The 22,764-nt window shown below is 42.9% G+C and overlaps 2 protein-coding genes across 5 annotated transcripts in view; one reads left to right on the top strand and one right to left on the bottom strand.

Annotated features, from left to right (window-relative positions):
* Window positions 1-11,631, bottom strand: part of LOC135115102 (uncharacterized) — a 57,890-nt gene extending 46,259 nt beyond the window's left edge. For 3 of the 4 annotated variants that reach the window (XM_064031593.1, XM_064031594.1, XM_064031595.1), the window contains exons 1-3: window positions 11,482-11,631; window positions 3,551-3,709; window positions 388-596 (exon numbers count right to left, since the gene is read on the bottom strand). In XM_064031593.1, the coding sequence (XP_063887663.1) occupies window positions 388-596; window positions 3,551-3,675 (334 nt within the window). In that variant the 5' untranslated portion in view covers window positions 3,676-3,709; window positions 11,482-11,631. Of the gene's footprint in view, window positions 1-387; window positions 597-3,550; window positions 3,710-11,481 lie in introns of those variants that run through there. The other variant, XM_064031596.1, reaches the window with a different exon arrangement.
* A 2,109-nt stretch (window positions 11,632-13,740) lies between these two features.
* Window positions 13,741-20,377, top strand: LOC135115104 (adenosine deaminase 2-like). The gene is made up of 10 exons (XM_064031598.1): window positions 13,741-14,024; window positions 14,520-14,702; window positions 14,999-15,116; window positions 15,690-15,820; window positions 15,980-16,149; window positions 17,826-17,959; window positions 18,419-18,609; window positions 18,888-19,045; window positions 19,303-19,505; window positions 19,804-20,377. The coding sequence occupies exons 1-10, from the start codon at window positions 13,868-13,870 to the stop codon at window positions 19,910-19,912; spliced, it is 1,554 nt and encodes a 517-aa protein (XP_063887668.1). The 5' UTR covers window positions 13,741-13,867; the 3' UTR covers window positions 19,913-20,377.
* The last annotated feature ends 2,387 nt before the right edge of the window (window positions 20,378-22,764 follow it).

Genomic DNA, 22,764 nt, shown 5'->3' with positions numbered 1-22,764 from the left:
CCTCACACCACTCCATTCCCTTCCTTCCTTCCGGCCTACCAACACTTACTAAATATCTACGTGGAAAAGGAGAAAGGTTGATAAACAGAAAACGAGGGGCCAAGTGGATGAAGGGGGCCGTGTCAAGTGGATGAAGGGGGCCGAGTCAATGCGTGTGTGAGGCGCGGGAAGCGAAGGGCGGGGTGCTGCGAAGCCGTCAAGAGTCGCGTCCCCTAATACCAAATCCAGCTACAGAAAAAGTACTTGAATTCACAATAACGAAATGGCGTAAAAAAGCGAAACAAATATAACTCACTGAGAACAGACAGACTAACGCATCCAGGAGGTAAGGGTGAGGGAGAGGGGCGGGGGTGGGGGGAGAGGATTGATGTACCATGGGAGGCTTACCTGTGGACGAGTGGGAGCGCCAGGGAGCCCATAACCATCGTGGCCGTCTGGTGGTAGTGGTAGTGGAAGTGGTGGTAGTGGTGGTGGTGTTGGAGGGGTGGTGGTGGTAGTGGTGATAGTGGTGGTGGTGGTGGTAGTGGTAATGGTGGTAGGGAGCGGCATCAGGGGGGGAGAGGGGCTTGGTGCCTGGCCTGGCGTAGGTAGCGCTCCTAAAGGGGGAGGGGGGTGGGAGGAGTTAGTGGAGGTGGCACCAGATGGCACTCGCAGGCTGAGCTGACCACGGAAAGGCGAGTGAGGCATAAAGTTAGGTTTTCGGGTCAAAGGAGTGGCCATGTTGCGCTTTTGAGTGAGCCAAGTGATGAAAAGAAAAATTGTGAGAGCGAGTAACAGATACAGACGAAAGAAAAAAGAAAAAGATAAAATAATGTAGGAACTGACAGCTTTGGGTGTTTTCTTGTTTTTTTATTATCTTTTTTTTAGTACATCCCTTCCCCCTCTGAGCGTGTTTAAGCGTGGGTAGAGTGCATTAAAGAAAAAACACAAACACACAAATACAAGTGCAACAAGAACAACTATAACAATAACAACAACAACAACAGCAGCAGCGACAACAGTAACTGCAATGCTAACACTTACTACAACTACCACTACAACTACCACTACTACTACTACTTCTATTACTAAGACAAACACTACTACTACTACTACTACTACTACTACTACTATAACAACAACAACAACAGCAGCAGCAACAACAACACCTACTACTACTACTTCTATTACTATTACTACTACTACCACTACTACTACTACTACTACTACTACTACTACTACTACTCTGAAAACCAAATCAGAGTGCAATAACAAACAAAACAAGACATGCAAATAAAGAAGACAAACAGCGGACGCAAAAACTAAGCGATAAAACAAACACAAACAAACAAACAAAGTCGTAAGCAAACAAGCAAAGAAACACAAATTCTCAGTCAAGGCCGACACGAAAACACCGGAAGCTGACGTGAACACACAAACACGATTTTCAGAACTATTTTCTTGTTATTTTCTTGTTATCTTCGTCTCGTCTGTGTCTCTCGTGTCGTTGCTCAACTTGGAACTTACATACAACTTGAAGCGAAGAACTGAAATCACACTACCAGATAGATTAGAAGTACAGATAAGCACTGTCTGTTATCATAAAGTGCAGTGACAAGGGAAATTTACACAATGATTAAATTCCTAATGAAAAAAAAAAAAAAAAAGGTTGTCAGTATGGAAAATATTAAACATATCATCCCAAGAGTAAACATTGCCTAATCCAGTGCCCACTAGGAATGATGATTAACGATAAGTGAACGAATGATGAAAAATACCTGTAAATAATTCACCATCGCAAGTGTAAACATTCTTTAATCAATACTCAGGAATGATAACAGCATGATGAAAAAAATGAAAGGTTGATGAAATATTTAAATACTTCACCGAGGCAAGAGTAAACATTCCCTAGTCAAGACCCACGAGGAATTCTTGTTATAAGTGATGACAAGTTAACGAAGGATGAGAAATGCCTAAAACTTCACCGTCGCAAGTGTACACATTCCCCAATCAATACCCAGGAATGGTAACTGATGAAAAATGAACGAATGATACGAAATGCCTGTAAATAATTCACCGAGGCAAGAGTTAACATTCTTTAATCAATATCCACTAGGAATTCTTGTTATAACTGATGAAAAGTGAACGAGTTACAAGAAATGACTGTAAACACTTCACCCTCGCAAGTGTGAAAATCCCTTAATTAATACGTACGGGAGGATTAGACGGGTCTAAGGATGGAGGTGAGAGGTGGAAATAGGTAGGTATATTTTTCATACAGGGACTGCCACGTGTAAGCCTGGTCGCTTCTTGCAGCTTCCCTTATTTCTTATGTTCTTCTTATACATTGCAAGCCTTCAGGTTATGCTCGCTGAGAAGTGGTGAATGTGAAGCTCATCTGGCAGACCTATTCACCTAGATATACAACTTCAGATTATACCTATCTACCTGCACTGACACACACACACACATACACACACAGTAATTACACAGTGAGCAAGTTTACTTCTCTACGTCATGCTGAGCCCAATTCTGGCGCCAAAGCTAAACATTTGGGTGTGCAGGAACGAATGGATGTCTCAGGTATGCAAGTATGTATGCAGTCTCTCGTTGCATCCCTGGTGGCTGTCATCACCTGCTTGCAGACTTGAAATCAGCAGGTGTGAGCCAATTAAACATTTTCCTGGTCATACTACAGTGTTTACTTTATCTAATCATCAGTTGAATTAAACCTTACGTAGATTGACTTTCATCATATACATTTTCCTAACCATACTAGTGTCTAATCATCAGGCACTGGCAAATTAGACCTTTACTCTGATTGACTTTCATCATAAAATTTCTTCCATTGTTTCCTTTCCCTGCTCTGTAAGCTCGGGTCTATTTCAAGCTAAGCCACTAAGATGCACTACAAAAATAAACATTCTCACAAATAAAAACAAATGAAGCGCACATCTACGTCTTAACAGCTCACTGGTGTTTACTCTCAAGGTAAACATCTCCCTACGCCTATTTCCTCCTCTAAACAAACATGTATACACGCACGCACACACCTTCATCACGCTCATCTATCTAATGAAGCCGCTACGAACGCACAATGGTAACTACAGTAAACACACGCTACGAAATTAACTATAAGGCACATTTACCACTCATGTAACTACACACGGATATTATATCATACAGACTAACAAGTATAAACAATAGAACAATAAGCTATTTACAGGATCATCAATTACTCTACTACCACTCTGCACCGCGCGCCAACCACTCGTTTAGGAGATTCTATGCAATACTCAACAGGATTTCTCAGGCCAGCACCCTCCTCGCTCTCGCCTCTGCATCAATTCACCTCTCTTATTCCTGCTTCACTCAAAATTTGACACCACTTTACCTTACCCGTCCTTTCCTTGTCCCTTCCCTGCTCCTGTCCTGCCACACCCTTCACATCTCAACCCAAGTTCCTGCTCACCTATGTCTGCAGCACTGCTATGCCACTCCGCCCATCCCGTACCCGCTCCCCATCCCGCCGGTCCCGCCCATCCCACTCACCCCCGCCTTCCCAGCTCACCTGACGTGGCGGTAGACGAGGTTCAGCTGCACTGGGTTGACTGGGATCTTGGCCCGTTCGGAGCTCGAGACTCGCACCAGCTCTATTTTCGGCCGGTGGGGCTCCGGCCGCGCCTCCGAGCACATGACGTCACCGGCTGCAGGACACGCCCACCTCCTCCTGCACCACACACACACCACCACCACCACCTGAGTCATCAGTGTGCATTGCAAGGCATCTAAATTAGGTAATCTTACATAACTTAACCTAATTTAACTTAATCTAACTTGAGTACGTAACTCAACCTAACCTTTTCCATCCTAAGTAAACTAAATAACTTAACCTAACCTAACATTACCTATCTTAAATAATCTTTACATAACCTAACCTAATCTGACGTAATTTAACCTACCATTACAAATTACATTACTATCGGGATGATCAGCAGGTACTGGCATGAATGTTTTTTATACAGGGACTGCCACGTGGAGGCCTGATGGCTTCTTGCAGCTTGCCTTATGTCCTTATGTTCCCGTTTTGTGTAGGAAACTTGTAACACTTATTCAGAAACTCTTTACAGTGATTTTTCTTGCAGAGTGTGAGAGGAGGAGGAAAGATGAGACTGCAACACCTGCGATCGGGCAAACAGCATAATCCCTCTCGATCTGACGTTAGTTAATCAAGTCTCACATGGGATAAGCTCTGATCTCAACCGTAAAATCAGAGGATGTCAGTAATAAACGTGTGCAGCAGCGTACAATTTCAGACACATTATATGTTTATCTCTTTTTGACCTCGTTCAAACTGTTACGAAACTAGGGAGTCACTTTTTTTTACGCAGTTTGTTAAGTTAGCAGTAATTAAACAGAATCTTATTATCATAATTATTTTTATTTTATCTTATTTTATTTTATTTATATATTTATTCATTTACTTTTCGTCTTGTTGCAGGCTTTGGTCAGCTTCCTTTGCAAATAAAAAGACCGCTTGTTTGAAATCTAAAGGTCTTATTCCGAAACACTTTGATCTCTCACCACGACTATTTTCAAAGGCCACAGGGTGAAAAAAAAAGGTTTATTTTATCTTTTCCATGTCACCGTGCTGTTTGAAAGACTGCGGTAGTACACAAGTATACTGGTGCAGGTGGTTACGGGAAAACTTGGACTAATGTTAAGTAATTCAAGTATACTCGTGTAGAAAACTTGGGACTAATGTTAAGTAATTGAAAATCGCTTTGTATTCATCTGTTTATTTATTATGAAGATATTTATTAGTACTCAAGTTTCTATGTAAATTCCACTCAATGAAACTCGCGGATACGGATATCAGATTATAGCTTACACCGGATTTGGAAGCGAATGAGAGATTTATTATATTCACGTACCAGTTTTCATATGAATTAGGTGGATACTGTACAAATGATAATGTGATTCACTGAGTAGCATTAATTCATGACAGATTATCAGTCATTTCCGGATGCGATTCATTCAATCAGCAGCAGGGGAACACACCCCACACACACACACACAGAGAGAGAGAGAGAGAGAGAGAGAGAGAGAGAGAGAGAGAGAGAGAGAGAGAGAGAGAGAGAGAGAGAGAGAGAGAGAGAGAGAGAGAGAGAGAGAGAGAGAGAGAGAGACTGATAAGATAACAACTTAGTCACCTTATCTCCTTTACTCTTACCATATTTTTTTTTATAATGACTGGTTTATAACAGTTTTCATGACACTGGTGATACTTCAGCAAAAATTCTGTACAATTAATGGCAAAGCGCACTAGTGAGAACCAGACTAACAATCCTTGTGGCTTTTTAAACCAGTCCTTATGAGAATCCAAAAGTGTTTCAAAATACGAGCCCATTGTCTTTATTTATAGTGTCGTAAACCACAGAGGTATAGTATTGCGGAGTATATTAAATTTGTGTTGCTTCTGTATGCAAGACACTCTCTAATTTCGGGTGATCCTTTTGTCTCTTTCTTTTAGGGACTGGCAACTAAGAGGGCCTACTTTTCTTTTATATTATTTCCCAAGGCCAGTGTTCCTCGTATGTTAAAAATAAAATACATTGCAACCATTGAGACTTTTATAGTGAAATCATCAAATGAATATCCCGTTTTTTTCTTTTTTTGAGTGATTCAATAACAGCCTGACTTCCTCTCTGCGTCACTATAAAAAGCTCAACAGTAACGCTATTTGATTCTGTCTTGTGCATTCAGCTTTTTTACGATATTGCATTAGCAGGTGAGTCAGTCTCTTTCTCTCTCTCTCTCTCTCTCTCTCTCTCTCTCTCTCTCTCTCTCTCTCTCTCTCTCTCTCTCTCTCTCTCTCTCTCTCTCTCTCATCATAGCATAAGCATTTATATCAGATTCCTGTGTACTCAATAACACACAACATACGCCGTGTTAGCAGGAATGCAAGTGTTTGACTGTGTGAGGAATGTATGAAGGAGGCTGTCAAGAAGTGTACTGAAGAATGCTTAAAAATGTAACAGGAATTTGTTTGTAGTGTAAATGTTTTTGTGCGTCACGTGAGTCAGGAATGCATCAAGGAGTGTGTTGTGAGAATATCGGGAGTGTGCGTGGGGTCTACATGCTTTTATTAGTGTATTAAGATAGAGTGCAGGAAGGAATACATCGTAGTTATAAGTGTTAATTGTATTTTAAGTATATCGGGGATGTGCGTGTGAGAGTAGATGCTTTTACTAGTATATTGAAAGTGTAGGAAGGAGTGCAGGAAGGAATCCATCACAGTTATAAGTGTTTGTTGTATTTTAAGTATATCGGGGATGTGCGTGTGAGATGTATATGCTTTTACTAGTATATTGAGAGTGCAGGAAGGAATCCATCACAGTTATAAGTGTTTGTTGTATCAGGAGAATGAGGTCGATAATCAGATTTCCCTTATAACGATGTGGCGTCTTTTACAACACAATGAAGCGAGGAGGAGAGAAAAGATAATAAAACTTATATAGAATTGCGGAATCTTTAGATACTCATCGGCAACAACCTGAATAACACAACCACATCTTAGGATCGTATTTTGAAACACTTTTGCGTTGCCCCTCCACTACTTTCAAAAGGTTCTAGCTGAAGTTACACGGGCTTCTAAGAGTGTTTTTACAGTTTTAGTGACAGATCAACAAGATTTCTACATTATTAATATGATAAATACTCTTGAGAGCCCAGCTAATTATCTGTGGCCTTTGAAAGTAGTCGTAATGAAGTTACGCGTGTTTCTAAGGGTGTTTTTTTACGGTTCTAGTGACAAATTAACACTCTTGAGAAGTTGACTAATCACCTCTGTGGCCTTTGAAATTAGTCGTGGGATGAGAGCAACGCGCCGTAGACTTCCGAGTGTCCCAAGCACCAGCCACGTCTGTCACTGAGCATCACATTAATTTAAGCCGTCATATAAGCCAGTCATACAAGCCGCAGTCACTCCAGTCATCACAAGCATCAGACACTTGAGTTACCGTGAAGGCCAAGGGAAAGTCACCAAGAGGAGCGGCGGTGGTGTGAGGCTGAGAGGTGATGGAAGTAATAGCGTTATGGCTGGACGCGGTAGGAGAGAGAGAGAGAGAGAGAGAGAGAGAGAGAGAGAGAGAGAGAGAGAGAGAGAGAGAGAGAGAGAGAGAGAGAGAGAGAATGATATATGAAAGAAGGAAAAAGACGAAGGAAAAAGCAAATGAGATGAGAAACGTCGGAAGGAAAGGGAGAAACGAGAAAGAGAGAGAGAGAGAGAGAGAGAGAGAGAGAGAGAGAGAGAGAGAGAGAGAGAGAGAGAGAGAGAGAGAGTCAGCAACAAACAACAGCCCCATCCCAGCACCACACCCCCAAAACAAGACTTGTGCACTCATCCCTCATCTCAGCTCCCCTCTCGTGGCCCTCAACACCCCACCTGCACTGCTCTTCAAGCGGCCCTTGTTCGCGTCAGTACTCCCTTTTGTTCCCTCACTCCCTGCTGAATGGCCTGAACGAGGACAAGCATGAGGAGGAGGAGGAGGAGGAGGAGGAGGAGGAGGAGGAGGAGGAGGAGGAGAATTAAAGGATAAGGGAAGATAATTGTAACAGAAGAAGAAGGATGTTTGAATTGAGAATGACTAAGTGCGAGGATGAAGTGCAGAGAGAGAGAGAGAGAGAGAGAGAGAGAGAGAGAGAGAGAGAGAGAGAGAGAGAGAGAGAGAGAGAGAGAGAGAGAATGAGTTGCGGGTTGATGGGAAAAGGAAAAGATGAGGGATGGGAGGAGGAAGAGGAGGAGGAGAAGGAGGAGGAGGAGGAGGAGGAGGAGGAGGAGGAGGAGAGAGAGTAAAAGGAAGAGGGAAAGGGAGAATGTAAGAGGATATGGAGGATAGTTGAGGAGGATTGTTGTTGTTGTTGTTGTTGTTGTTGTTGTTGTTGTGGTGGTGGTGGTGGTGGCGGTAGTGGTGATTATGTTTACGAATGTTATTAGCGGAAAGTCTCTCTCTCTCTCTCTCTCTCTCTCTCTCTCTCTCTCTCTCTCTCTCTCTCCCTTGACATTTTATTCCATATCTTATCATTATTGTTATTATCATTCTTATCAGTATTGTCATTATTAATTTCTTGGCTGGTGTTTTGTTCATTACGTTCTTCTTCCTGCTTATTATTATTTTCCTTTCCTGTGTTGTGTAACGAATTTAATTTTGCGACCGACAGTCTTTTGTCTCGGCACATAATGACTTCTTTCATACGGCAGAGAGAGAGAGAGAGAGAGAGAGAGAGAGAGAGAGAGAGAGAGAGAGAGAGAGAGAATGACATTTGCTCCTACTATTACTGCTACTACCATCACCACCACCACTGTCACCACCACCACTACTAGTATTACTTACAAAAACAATAATAATAATCAAACGAAAGAGAAAAAAAAGGAAGATAAAACAAGGCATAAGTGAAGGAGACGGTAGTAGTAGAAGTAGTAGTAGTAGTAGTAGTAGTAGTAGTAGTAGTAGTAGTAGTAGTAGTAGTAATAAGAAGAAGAACAATAAGGATAAAATATAAAGAAAACAGAGAGAGAGAGAGAGAGAGAGAGAGAGAGAGAGAGAGAGAGAGAGAGAGAGAGAGGGTCAGAGCTACACTGGAGAGAGAGATATAATTCTTAATATTTCATTCTCCTTACGCTCTAAGAACACACGAACCAACTCCCACACTCGCTCAAGTTCTCTGACTAAACGATAACTGTACCTGACACTCACCAAGACAGAGTAGAGGAGAGGAAGGCACAGGAGGAAAGATGAGGAAAACAGGAGGGAAGAGAAGGGGAGGAGGGGAAAAAGGAAGAAGTAGCAAGGATGAGAGAAGAAACTAGAGTGGAAGTAATTTTAAAAGGAGGATTGAAAAGGGAAGGAAAAATCATGTGTAGTAGTAGTAGTAGTAGTAGTAGTAGTAGTAGTAAAATAGTGAACGAAAAATAAGAGGAAGGAAAGGGGGAAGAAAGAGAATGAAAGAAAAGAATCAAGAATTGAAATTGAATAAGAGAAGACGAAAAAAAAAAAGACATGAAGGGTGACTAAACAAAAAGAAAGAAAGAAGGAGAGAATATAAGAAAGCGAAATAGAAAAATATACAGAACCTGATGAGAAAAAGAAAAAAAAGAAAGAGTAAGAAAGACATAAAGGAGGAGTAACAACATGAAGAACAGGAGATGGAAGAAGACGAGAGAAAGAAAAATGAATTACCACAAGTCTAATATTTCAGTGTGCGGTTTTAGATGTCTGAGAATGAGCAGTGTTGATTGTTTAAGTCTTTGATGACATAAGGATGAGAGAGAGAGAGAGAGAGAGAGAGAGAGAGAGAGAGAGAGAGAGAGAGAGAGAGAGAGAGAGAGAGAGAGAGAGAGAGATCCCGTAAGTAAATCCCCAGAATTAATTACCTTCATGCCAATTACTTGATTTAAATTCATAATAGCAATAATAACTCCCAGATACACAATATAACATGACAGCTTGAATTGATGAGGAATAATAGTGAAATACAAGGAGGTTTTAAAAGGTCACCATAAAACAATTAAGTTATCCATACTTTGTCACAAGTTTTCTCATGAGGATAACGTTTTCTTTCACCAGAGCTGCTTAGAGTTTTTTTTTTTTTTTCCCCTCTTTTCCTCTCCCCACCTTAAGCAAGATTATCCACCAAGAAATCCCTAAGGAATACCACTATGTGTATGATTTAATGCATGTATTTAATGTATGTATTGCGTGTTTAGCGTGAGATGTGTTTGTATATGTATGTGTGAGTGATTTAGTGACATTCGTGAATGAGAAGGTAAAAAAGAAAGTTAAATGGGGATAATAAAAAAATAAATAAATAAATAAAACATAAGAAAGTAAGAGAAACCGCAGGAAGCCGTCAGACCCAAACGTGTCATTCCTTTTATACAACATACCTGCCTATTTCAACCTATTATCCTCACCCATAAATTCATCTACTATTTTGAAGTTCCCTAATGACTCAGCACTAAAAATATAATTACTGAGTCTATTCCATTCATCCACCACTCTATCTGAGAAACAATCACTTCTGACCTTGTTGAATCTGACAAACATCGGCCCATTTTTTGTCCCATCCTGATTACTGACCCTGAAGATTTTACATACATCAGTCGCCTTTGTTCAGTGTCACGTATAGCGATACATTAAATTTTTACAACTCATTAGTATTCATATGTAAGTGTATTCAATGTTTTTCTGTTCTAATTCCTGTCCGGTAAGCTGGTTGCGTTATTTTATTTATTTATTTATTTTATCTATTCTTTTTTTTTCTTTTTCCGCGTCCATGGAAATGTAAAGGTGAGAGAGAGAGAGAGAGAGAGAGAGAGAGAGAGAGAGAGAGAGAGAGAGAGAGAGAGAGAGAGAGAGAGAGAGAGAGAGAGAGAGAGAGAGAGAGAGAGAGTGTGATGGTGTTGGAGTGATTGGCTGGTTGCTAAGCTGTTACCATGGTAGTCTCTCTCTCTCTCTCTCTCTCTCTCTCTCTCTCTCTCTCTCTCTGATGCGCGGATGCGTGGTGTGTCTGTGTGTGTGTGTGTGTGTGTGTGTGTGTGTGTTAATCTTTATATTTCATACACTGTCCATAATCACTTTCCGATTACTTCATCACCATCATCATCATCATCACCATCACCATCACCACTATCACCATCATCACCATCATAATCATTTCACACGCTTCCATAATTAATTTCGCATATTTCATCCACACTGTCTCTTCCTCCTCCTCCTCTTCCCTTCCTCTAGTGCACTATCACCACCACCACCACCACCACCACTACCTTCCCTCTTAACCCTCTTATTATGACTGCACCCCCCCCACCTCTCTCTCTCTCTCTCTCTCTCTCTCTCTCTCTCTCTCTCTCTCTCTCTCTCTCTCTCTCTCTCTCTCTCTCTCTCTTTTCCTTTCATCACTTCCTGTTTTCCTCTTTTCTTGTCACCTGTTGAAAACCACACCCAGTACACTTTTTCCTCACGCTAATTAAGAAGAAACAAATGACAAGAGTAAGTGGCTGGGACTGCACGGGTAAATGGTTATGCCTATTACTTAATTGTTTGTTATCACCACATCTTTGCCTGGCTTATCTGCATATCGGATCTGAATGTATATTGGGCTGTATGCATGATATGGGTACGTAGGTGTGTGTGTGTGTGTGTGTGTGTGTGTGTGTGTGTGTGTGTGTGTGTGTGTGTGTGTGTGTGTGTGAGTCACTTCTGAGATGAGTCAAGGAAGAAGACGGAGGGGAGGGGTGAGGAGGAGGAAGTGAAGGTGCTGGAAAGACGAGGAGGAAAAGAAGAAAAGGAGATAGAGTGGAGGAGGAGGAGGAAGAAGAAATTAATGTGCTTTCAGAGAGAGAGAGAGAGAGAGAGAGAGAGAGAGAGAGAGAGAGAGAGAGAGAGAGAGAGAGAGAGAGAGAAAGAGAGATAATCAAGACAGGGCACAATTCCTCACCTCTTCTTGCTCTGAAACCAAAGGACAAAAGACCAAACAAACTCTGGACACTCCCACGCCAGGCCGGGAGGGGAAAGGCAGCGCGTGACCAAGCTAAACCACCGCCAGAGTCCAACTGAGGGGAAGTGGTGGAAGGCCGCTGAGGGGAGGTGGTGGAGGAGGAGGAGGAGGAAGAGGAGGAAGAGAACGAGTCAGGTGGAGGATGCTGAGGAGAGGATGGAGAGAGAATGGAAGGTTGTGGTTCATAGTGGTAGATGAGATGTGTTAGTACTGGGCAGATGATAAAAGGTAATTAGAGTAGATAATAGGAAGAGTGAGGGAATGTGAAATGAGAGAATGGAGAGGAACGGTCGTGTGTGTGTGTGTGTGTGTGTGTGTGTGTGTGTGTATGTGTGTGTGTGGACAAGGGCAGTGATGAAATGATTATTAAAGATGCGCTGGTGATATGAAAAATAGGTAGCCATATTAACAAGAGAGAGAGAGAGAGAGAGAGAGAGAGAGAGAGAGAGAGAGAGAGAGAGAGAGAGAGAGAGAGAGAGAGAGAGAGAGATCGTACACCCGGCACCCACGCCCTCCTCCTCCTCCTCCTCCTCCTCCTACTCTTCCGTATCGATCACGCCGGGCCGCACACTTCCCTCAAGGTCCTCTCCTCCTTGATTACTTAACATTAAAAAAATTAATTTCCTTGATACGGGAAAGCAAAAGCGCATCGTGGCACGCAAGGGAAGCCGGCGCGTGTCACTGTTAAGGTGGTAATAAGCTACTGGATTGCTTTATTAAGGGATTCACTGTTTTCTTTTTCTTTTTTTTTTTTTTTATCTTCACCAAATTCCTCTTTACGGCTTCTCTTATTTGCGTCTATAAAAATATTTTAGTGATTTTAGTAACAGTTAAGATGTTAATAAGCTAGTCGATCACTTTATCAAAGGATTCAAGGTTTTTTTTTTTTTTACCTTAACTAAAATGCTCTTTACGGTTTCTGTTGTTTGCGTTTTCAAGGAAGTATGAATGATGTCAGTACAAATTAATCAGTCTCGTGTCTATAGAAGCTAGTGCAAATTTCAAGAGTGTTTTGATAATTCTTGCTTCTTGTGGAATTTACATTTTTTTTTTTTCAAAGTTGTCTCCATGATTCCGGTGTTCGTTTTATAACCCCTGCTGAAATTTATTGCTACCGGAAAGGGTTTAATTAAAAAGATGACGGTGCGGGATATTTCGTCCTCCAGGTCCTCCTCCCTCCGCCCTCCCTTCCTCCCTCCTACCGATGTCAGGCTTATGAAGTAAATTAAGGAGAAAATAAAAGCACCTTTTCCTTGAAATTCTCTCACTACACACTTTTGGTTATTACTCATAAGGACGAAAATAAGTGTTTGATAAAGGACACTATTTGTGGCCCAGTTTCTACATGAAAAGAAAGAAAATGAAAGAAAAGAAAGAAGGAAAAGGAAAGAGTCGCTTTATCAGCTTTCTTCGATACGCTCGTCCCAGAATGATGTTTACAGAATATCTCCTCGAAACGTCATCATCAGTATCATCATCATTATCATCATCCTCCTCTCACCATCAACACCATCATCATCATCATCATCATCATCATCATCATCAGAAAGTAGTAAATCAGATTGCCGTAGCTGTCATTCACGCAGCAGTACACTGTAATTCAGTCGGAAAACCGAGAACCTCGCCAGACAAGTACGAGTACGGCATGATGCGGTCACGTCGTCTCCAGGTCACCAGGTCACCACCGTGTCAACAGATGAGGGTCGCCGGGCTGCACCACACATCCCCGAAACATGCCACGTCGGGAACGGCCTTGGTGTTTGGGGGGGGTGGGGAGAGAAAGGTGTACTATCTCATCATCATCTTCTGCTGGATCCCTGACCGCTGGTAAAAACACATTTTTTGTATCGGCAGCGTCGCATCTCGGAATGTGAAAATCTCTTGGATTTGACAAGAAAGGATGGGTCAGTCTCCATTTTTTTTTTTTTTTTTTTGTCTTTAGAGGGCAGGCTGCGACTGACCCCTTGTGTTGTGAGACACAAAGGGAAACATTCAGTGAGGTCACAGGTGGGTTTAATGATAAGTTCACAGTATCCCCTGAACCAGTGCTTTACCTCACTGGGAGTAATTACTGTTTCGGCAGGTGTCTCCTGCTCATTCCCAGGAAGGTGGGAGGAGGAAGGTGAAAGTGCGGTGCACGTTGAGTGGTTGGTTAAAAAAATGTGATAATTCCAGCACTAGTTTTATAAGCGAGTGCCAAATCAGACGTACTGAGTCCCGCGCAAGTCAATACGCTGCCTTTACTCGACTGAAGCTGTCCAGGGCACTTGATAAGTGAAGGGTTGTGGTGCGTCCGCGTTATTGCAGGGGAAGCGCGTAGCTGTGCATGATGGGCCTGGCGTGGGGAGTGTGTTGCCTGCTGGTGGTGGCGGCGGGGTCGCGGGCGGGAGTGGCGCATCCTTCCGCAGGCCACACCTTCAACACCTCGGACTATCTGCAGCAGCGCCGCGCCATACTGGACCAGGAGGAGACTGACATCTTGGGTGAGTACCTTCGCGTCTTTTTTTTTTTTTTTTTTCATGTAAGAGAGGCACTGGCTAAGGGCAACAAAAAAAGCGAAAAGAAAAAAGGCATATACTGAGATGCCAGACCCAAAGGAAAAATCAAGAGTTATCCAAAGCTGGAGGATAAGTGTCCTGTGTTCGAGGCACAAACGTGGCCACTAGATCAGCCACCAGCAACGTCCTTTACTCACTTCCACTACTCTGTGTGTTCCCTCAGCCTAAGTCCTCTCCTCTGCTGACATCCTTCTCCCAAAAGCCATAAACAAACAGAATCCACCTTACAGCAAATACCTACATTTAGCGCACCACATTTCTTTATTACTCGTCATCTGCATCTGATTTGGGCTCGTGGATAGACTGTGACTCTGCCCTGTCTGCATACACCATTATATATCAGTCGTGATGAGGATAAGCATCAATCAGTCATTCAGTCAGTCAGTCAGCCAGTCAGTTAACCAACCATTCAATCCACAGGCCAGGGCCTGGTTCTCTCAGCGGAGGAGGAGGAGGTCAACAAAATACTAATGGCTGCCAAGGACGCCGAGATGGAGGACGGCTTCCAGACCCTGGACTTCCTGCCCTCCAAGAACTTCATGACTGTGATTCAGCAGATGGAGGAGTCACAGGTGTTCAAGATTATCAGGCAGATGCCTAAAGGTGCGAGAGAGGCAGATAGACAGATAGATAGATAGATAGATAGATAGATAGATAGATAGATAGATAGAGAGAGAGAGAGACAGAGAGAGAGAGAGAGAGAGAGAGAGAGAGAGAGAGAGAGAGAGAGAGAGAGAGAGAGAGAGAGAGAGAGAGAGATAATCAAAACTATATAATCAAATACTATTATTACTTTCATTGTACTTTATAGTTTACTTATTTATTTATATACTTATCTATCTATCTATTCTCTTATTTATGTATTCATTTATCTATTATTATTATTTTTTAATATTCAGGTGCGGGGCTTCATTTGCACTACACAGCCATGGCGTCACCTTTGTGGGTGGTGCAGGAGATCACCTACTGGCCTAACCTCTACATGTGCTACGACACCGACGATCACCTCTTCTTCAGGTCAGCGTGTGGCAAAAGATAGGAGAACATACGTATTTGCAAGTACAGTCACAATCAAAGGTCATAGTAGATTAGGTCCGGGATGGTCAGGCCACCCAGTGTGTATTGTGTATTTTTCTTTTCCAAGTTTGTTTCTCTCACCTAGCAGCGGGTCACAACTTCCGACTTACACCAGCAGGTACCTAATCACTGCTCAAAGACTTCTGACCCGATCCGGGATTCCTACCCGGCCTCTCCCGAGTGTGAATCGGGCGCGCTAACCACTGCGCTACCAGGCCGTGCGTGTGTGTGTGTGTGTGTGTGTGTGTGTGTGTGTGTGTGTGTGTGTGTGTGTGTAGGTGGGTGTGTGTGTGAGACAAGTTCTTCAAGGAGCCAGACACTTTCTAAAAGATTAACAGGAAACACAAAGAGTGAAGATTAAGAGAAAACACGAAATACTATAGAAATGAACGACTTTTGGGCTCTGCTGTACCAGCTGCACACACACACACACACACACACACACACACACACACTGGGCTCGGCTGTACCACACACACATTGGTAATGTGTGTGTATGTGTCTGCCCAACAGGTTCTTCGGGGAGCCGGACACATCCTGCGCCTGGGAGTTGGTGAGCGACGTTCGATCTAATTACGTGGATCCAAGCGAGTTTGACGCAGTGCTCTTCAGCAAACTCTCTCTTCTCACTGAAAACCCTGACGGTGAGCCATGACTTAAGATTGATATCAAGGACCAAAGCAAACAAAACAACACTTGTAATGAATCTCTTAGTGATGAGTATTGCTTGCCGATTGATGCTGGAAGGCCAAAAGATTTACTTCACGATGAAACACTTCATTAATATCAACATTTCATTCCAGAGAAGTACCCGGACATCAACACGGTGTGGGACGTCTTCCAAGCTTATTTCGACACCATCAATGGCTTGGTCATGTACCGCCCAGCCTGGGAAACTTACCTGTACCACGCACTTGGCGAGTTAGCTGACGACAACGTGCTCTATGTGGAGTTCCGCGGCTCCCTTACCCCCGTGAGTCTTTTTGTGTGTCACCTCTTGCTTCTTTTTCGCCATTTCATTTTTTTACTTTTTAACAACACTTCTTCGCCTTCCTCGCCTTTTTCACTATCCATTCCATTAACTACATGTATGTGGCCGGAATACATGCTCTGGAAACACAACTGTTTTATCACCAAGTGAATGCTTACTTGGGTAACAATTGTTTCTACTTTCTTGACTTCAACTGAATGTCTAATTTCATGATATAAGTAATTAAACCAGTTGAAAATAAATAAATCAAACAAGTACTCTACAAGAGAGAGAGAGAGAGAGAGAGAGAGAGAGAGAGAGAGAGAGAGAGAGAGAGAGAGTGTGTGTGTGTGTGTGTGTGTGAAGCTAAAACATTCTATCTATTTTCAGTTTCAGAGTAACAGATGGAAGAACGTGCCTAGTTTCCCACCCACTTAACCACTGCACTACATCCTTACTTATCTGTGCCCTTAACTGACAATGATGCCATGACACAAGTTGCTTATTTTTTTTCTGAACAAACGTAAGACCACCCAGTAGCTTCTTTTGTTGTTAGTAGTGATTTTTTTTATTAAACTTTTAACTTTACTTGCGCCAAACAACTTTATTAAGCCCGACAATCCTTATCAATCAAAAGAGAATGCTGCTTTTTTTTTTTTCTTTTTTTTTTTTCCTGGGGGAGTAAGTTTGCTGTCGTGCTGTAGTACAGTATAGTCACTGAATCCCAACTACAGTTTACTTGTCGCCCACCTGAGACACGTCCCTACTGCCACGTGTCGTGCTTCTATGTTGTACGAGTTTGAGTTTTCGTGAACTTTACATAATTTGTATTATTTACATATATTCACACTCACACGATCATATACGACTTTCGACAGTTATTGGCAGTGTCCTAGTAAGGAAAAATAAAATTACCAAAAATTGAATTCTTCTCTCTTCAATAAATTTCATTAAATATCTCGAAACATTTAACATTGCATTTTCAATTGAATTACTTCATGTCATTAACATTCAATGAGAATGCATATCCTACGCACACCCAAACCCCCTCTGTCAATATATAACACAAACATTTTACTGTGGACTGCATTACAACTGTCCGACTCTACTTACGAGTGCTGTGACAGGCGGCTTGCCCCTCTTGACCCTCTTTGGTCTGGCAGCTCTGTTTAGCTTGTCTCTCTGTGTCCTGTCTCTTCCCGTCTCCCACACCTCATAATATACATCATCATGTTACAGCGGCTTTTGTCCCAACAAGACTTCCATTGCTATAAGATTTATTTTCCAATACTTAGATTTTCACAATTTTCAATAAGGTCAATTTTCAAGTAACTTTATTCATTTTCACATTTCATTATTATTTCATTATTTTCGAACTTTTGATAGCCACCTGGGTATTTCTTTTCTTATAATCTGCTACTGTTCTCCTGCTCTGTCAGTCTTGTGATGAGCCACCGCATCTTGTTTTCCTTGGTGGTCTCATTTACCAGGTAGTGATAAGTTCTTGTAACCTTGGTACTGCTTTCGTTTTTATCATCTTCCCTCATTTATTCTTTCTACTTTCCTACTGCCTTCTTTATTTCTTCATTCTTTATTCTTACGCGTTTCATCTTTTCTTTGTAATTCTTGTGTTACAACACACGTGATCTTGATGAAGCAAGTCTGGTGTTGTGTTGCAGCTGTACGAGCTGAACGGAACGAGGCTCACGGAGGAGGAGTCAGTGGCAGTCTATCGAGACACAACCCAGCGCTTCGTGAATGACAACCCGGACCGCTTTTTCGGAGCACGTTTCATCTACGCTCCGCCAAGAGGGTTCGTGTCTCATTGCCTAATATTTTGAAACGTTTTGAATTCTCATTATGACTATTTTCAAAAGTCACAGTGGTGATTAGACGGACTCTCATGAGTGTCTTTCCCAGTGATGACGCAGAAGCCTTGTTAAATTTACTGTTACTAGAATCATGAAAACACTCGAACACATTCCACCAAAGCCTGTTAAAAGTATTTGATACAAAGTGTCTAGATGTTTGAGAATGCTGTTTGTTATTAAGTAAAACCTTTTATTAACCACTCACATTTCCAACAAACAATCACCCAAAGAGTTCCTGAATAAATAAATGCTGCGGTTTCCTGCAGGACAAGATTGTTCAGGTTATGGTCTTCTATAGTACTGCAGCATAAGGGCATCTAGTGAAGCTCACAGCGCATGGTCATAAAGGAGCTGCTTCACTAACTCAGCTAACCCTCTTCTCCCTCTCTCGCCCTCTGCAGCGTGGACAACGCCACCGTCCACGAGTACGTCTCCCTCATGAAGCGACTCAAGAAGGCGTTCCCCGATTTCGTGGCAGGATTTGACCTCGTGGGGCAAGAGGACAAGGGCGAGCCTCTCATCGCCTTCGTGGACGAGCTGCTGCAGCTCTCAGAGGCAGACATCAGGGTGTTCTATCACGCCGGCGAGACCAGTGAGTCTCAGATTAAAAGCTTCATTTCTTTTCCTTGTCTCCTTGTTTTCTAGACACAGGAAATTCTTTTACAGGAATATTTAGGAAGCTTCACGAAACACTTGGGAATGCAAATATGAGTGGCGTGGACAGGAACACTCTTTGTAAGTTCATGTTTGGACGTCAGGAGCAGAAACCTTTGCTAGAGAAGTAATAGCTAAACATCGACTGAGATATACGAGGCAAAGGTGAGAGGGAAGGCGGTGCTTGCGTCCAGTAATGGTTCCCATTTCCCGCAGACTGGATGGGGATGGAGACGGACGACAACATTATTGACGCCCTGCTGCTCAACGCGTCGCGGATTGGCCACGGCTACGCTCTGGTCAAGCACCCGGAGGCTAAGGCGCTGGCCAGGGAGAGGGACGTGCCCATGGAAGTGTGCCCCATCTCCAACCAAGTGAGACGCCACCAAGCTTTGCAATTCGTGGGGAATGAGTGAGTGGAAGAATGTCATGGAACGTGCGGTGGTGTGCGGGAAGCTTGAGAGATCTCTTCCGAGCTGAGGCGCAGTGTGCTTGTGCTGATGAGAATGCATGGCGCATAATGCAGAGTACATAAGCTGCACGAATAGGTGCCATTGTTAGGTTTCAGCTCAACATTGCCTCTCAAAAGTTGATTTCCAACCAACATGACTGCTTGACTGCTTTATTTCAGGTGCTCAAATTGGTGGAGGACCTGAGGAACCACCCTGCGGCAGGCCTGGTGGCAGAGGGCTTCCCCATCGTGGTGTCTCCGGACGACCCGGGGGCGTGGGGTGCCTCAGGGCTTTCTTACGACATGTACGAGGCGTTCATGGCTTTCGGGGGCGCCAAGGCTGACCTCAGGTTCCTGAAGCAGCTCGCCATCAACTCCATCAAGTACGTTATGACTCTCTCTCTCTCTCTCTCTCTCTCTCTCTCTCTCTCTCTCTCTCTGGCGCACACTTAATTACGAATCTTGAGGTAAAGTTTCGATCGCTATTCATCAAGGCATTAGACATTTACAATTTCTCAACATGTGTGATAAATCCATAAATTTCTCAAAATATTCCTTAGTCACCGACGCACTGAAGCTTCTATTTGCGATAATGATTATTTTTTTGGTGTTTACCGATTTATTTAAATTTTGAACTGTCCCTGATGCACTGACATATCTGTATTTACATGCTGTTTTCAGCTACAGCAGCCTGGACGATGCTGCCGAGTATGGTCTAATGGACAAGTGGGTGGAGAAATGGAACGAGTTCGTGGCCAAGGCGCCCACAATCCTTGCTGACCGAGGCTGATTCTCACACTTCCCTCACTCCTCCGCCTCCTCCATTATTACCTATGCTCCCCAGTGATTGCTTTAAAAATACATGTATCGTCTATCTAAATGGATCGTTCATTGCCTGTTGTTCTCACAAGATACAGGTCTGAGCACAGCGGTGCATCAATGAAGAAACACGTGGCCACACTGCAAGGGTCTTCACAAATCAGGCATGACACCACCATCTGTTGACATCGTGAATAATTTTGTGAAGTGCTTCCCTTTATACTTTAAGGCGGGGAAGAGATCTCATCTGGTCCTGGGAATTTCATTTTCTTCAGGTTGTTATGAAAATGTTACTTTTTTTCCTTTATCTTCCTGTAGATACCAGGTGCACTTCAGAATGATTTGTAAAAAAGGTTGGCATACCCTTCCATCTCTGTAGTTCACACTATCAAAACAATGTAAATAAGAACATTGTAACTTCTGAAATGTGACATTGTCATCACAGTTCTTACTGTCCTCTTCACTACACCCAAAACACAACAATGACGACACGCTGTCAGGATGTAGCGGACTTCTTTTTCTTGTCTGCGTACCTCTCTCTCTCTCTCTCTCTCTCTCTCTCTCTCTCTCTCTCTCTCTCTCGTTTGCCAGATCACGACAACTGTAATTCAGTATCAATATCAATCTTTTCACGAATATAATCACCCAGAGAGAGAGAGAGAGAGAGAGAGAGAGAGAGAGCGAGCTAGTATCTGCGCAACCTCCGTTTCAAGGTGTCATGCCTCCCGCACCTTCCTATTGGCCTGGCGACACATCACACTCGCCACCGCCGCGGACAAGAAGAGATAAATGTGAAGTACAGTTTTTCTCCTATAAGGTCATTGCATTAGGTGTTGGAAGAGTGTGTGGCTGCGTGCAATGTGTGGCTGACAGGCATGTACATAATACACGTGGAGTGGGCAACACATCATGGTGACTTTTGTGAAATCCTGTATATTATTTGTTACGACTTGATCCAACCCCCACTCACAGCTGCCACTAGCTCGGGTCAGCTTCTTTCTATGCTATCTTTTCCGTAGCCTAGTGCAAGGTGCAAACGACACGAATCGAGGCACTTTCAGGTCGCCAACAGCTTTCAAACCTCAACAGGTCGTCAATCTGTTTCACCAACCAACAGGGAAGAGAGTATAACACCCTTTGGACTATTGCCCACTAGTCGTCCACCCATGCCCATACAGGATATTATACACACTCTTGCCAGAGAATAGTCTCCCAGAATGCAGGCACGCATCTCCAGTTCCGCTGATGGAGCCAAAGAAGAAAGTAGACAGCTGTAATCTAGCAAAATATCATAAAGTCCTTTAGCCCTCAAACACTTGCAGCTGCGAGTCCTGGGGACTAGTAGCATTTGACAACACAAAGCACTTCGGACACGAGTAGACAGCAACAAACCGATCTGAGATGGTCAAGAGACTGCTCTCAGACTGTCACAAAAACACGAGACATCAGTACATGCAGAATACACTGAGTGAAGTCACTGAGACAACTTATTAACCAAAATTATAGACCACGGGAAATACTGGCAGCTTCCTGTGGGAGCTAATCCTGACCAGTATGGCAGTATGGCAGGATGCTGGGAGGGATTTAGGAATTTTGTCAGGGAGGGCAACTCATTTACTTTATTATATAATAAATACAATTCTGGGGAACAAGGGAAAGTAGTTAAATTTTCAAAGGGAATGATACCGGGTAAAGAAACGCGCAATCTTATATAAAACATGGGTAGCAGGAAGGCAATATCGTACATCGTTTATCCCTTCTCTTTCTCTCCTCCTCCCTCTCCTTTTTTGTCTTCTCATATTCCTATTTTCTCTCTCTCGGGGCAAGCGCCAGACATAACATACTATTTTGCAGAATCTAAGGGAGTGTTTTTTTTAATATTTTCTGATCTCAGGTCTTGGCAGTCCCGCTCAATGACCATTGGATAGTAGAATGGATGAACATTATTAGTGCATTACCAAGGACAAAACCAAGCTTATAAATGGCCCAGACCTGTTCTTGATTCAAGGATCGATATAACAGAACACAATTGGCTGTGTTGTGCGTAGTGATTTACAATACTTTAGATAGTCCGTGTACGACAAAGGTGTCAAACACGCGGCCCACATGTGGCCCGTCACACTCCTTAATGCGGCCCGCGGCACATCTGCTGTTCCAGTCTTCCAGTCGGCCTTCCTTATGTTTATATGATTAATTAATCCGGTCTTTCGTCTCTTTAAGTGTTCAACAAGCCAGTGATGCTGCAGTTCGGGCAAGTTATAGGATTTCACAAGAAATAGCTGTATCATCGAAGCCTTTTTCGGAGGGCAACTTTATTGTTGTTTATTGTTGTTGGCCGCGGAAGATATTTGCCCTGAAAAACGTCAAGCATTTGCAAACATAAGCCTCTCAAGAAATAGTTTCAGATAGAATCAATGAATTATCAGAAAATCTTAACAGTCAGCACAAGGAAAATGCTGCTAAATTTGTAGCATTTTCTGTACCAATTGATGAAAGTACAGATGTAACTGACACAGCACAACTTGCAGTTTATATACGTGGTGTAGATGAAAATATGCAGGTAACTGAAGAATTTGTGGAACTGGTGCCAATGAAGGGAACAACAAAGGAGGATGATATATTTTTTAAATTTGGTAGGTGCACTAGATAAAATAGGTGCTGACTGTGAGTCTGGCTACAGATGGAGCACCTCAAATGGTTGAAAAAAAAGTTGGCGCGGTAACCAATTTAAAGGAAAAACTACTAGCTGTGAACTCAGACCATCAACTTCACAGTGTTCATTGCACAATTTACAGAGAAGTGCTTTGCAGTAAGACATTAAAG

Source organism: Scylla paramamosain, chromosome 28 (assembly GCF_035594125.1).
Source record: "Scylla paramamosain isolate STU-SP2022 chromosome 28, ASM3559412v1, whole genome shotgun sequence".
In the NCBI taxonomy this organism is placed as follows: domain Eukaryota; kingdom Metazoa; phylum Arthropoda; class Malacostraca; order Decapoda; family Portunidae; genus Scylla; species Scylla paramamosain.
This window is presented reverse-complemented; position numbering and strand designations above follow the sequence as displayed.

Coding starts and splice junctions, on each gene's coding strand:
- LOC135115104 (XM_064031598.1), top strand. CDS start 13,868: ATGATGGGCCTGGCGTGGGGAGTGTGTTGCCTGCTGGTGGTGGCGGCG. Junction 17,960..18,418: donor ATCTACGCTCCGCCAAGAGG/GTTCGTGTCTCA, acceptor CGCCCTCTGCAG/CGTGGACAACGCCACCGTCC. Junction 18,610..18,887: donor CTATCACGCCGGCGAGACCA/GTGAGTCTCAGA, acceptor CATTTCCCGCAG/ACTGGATGGGGATGGAGACG.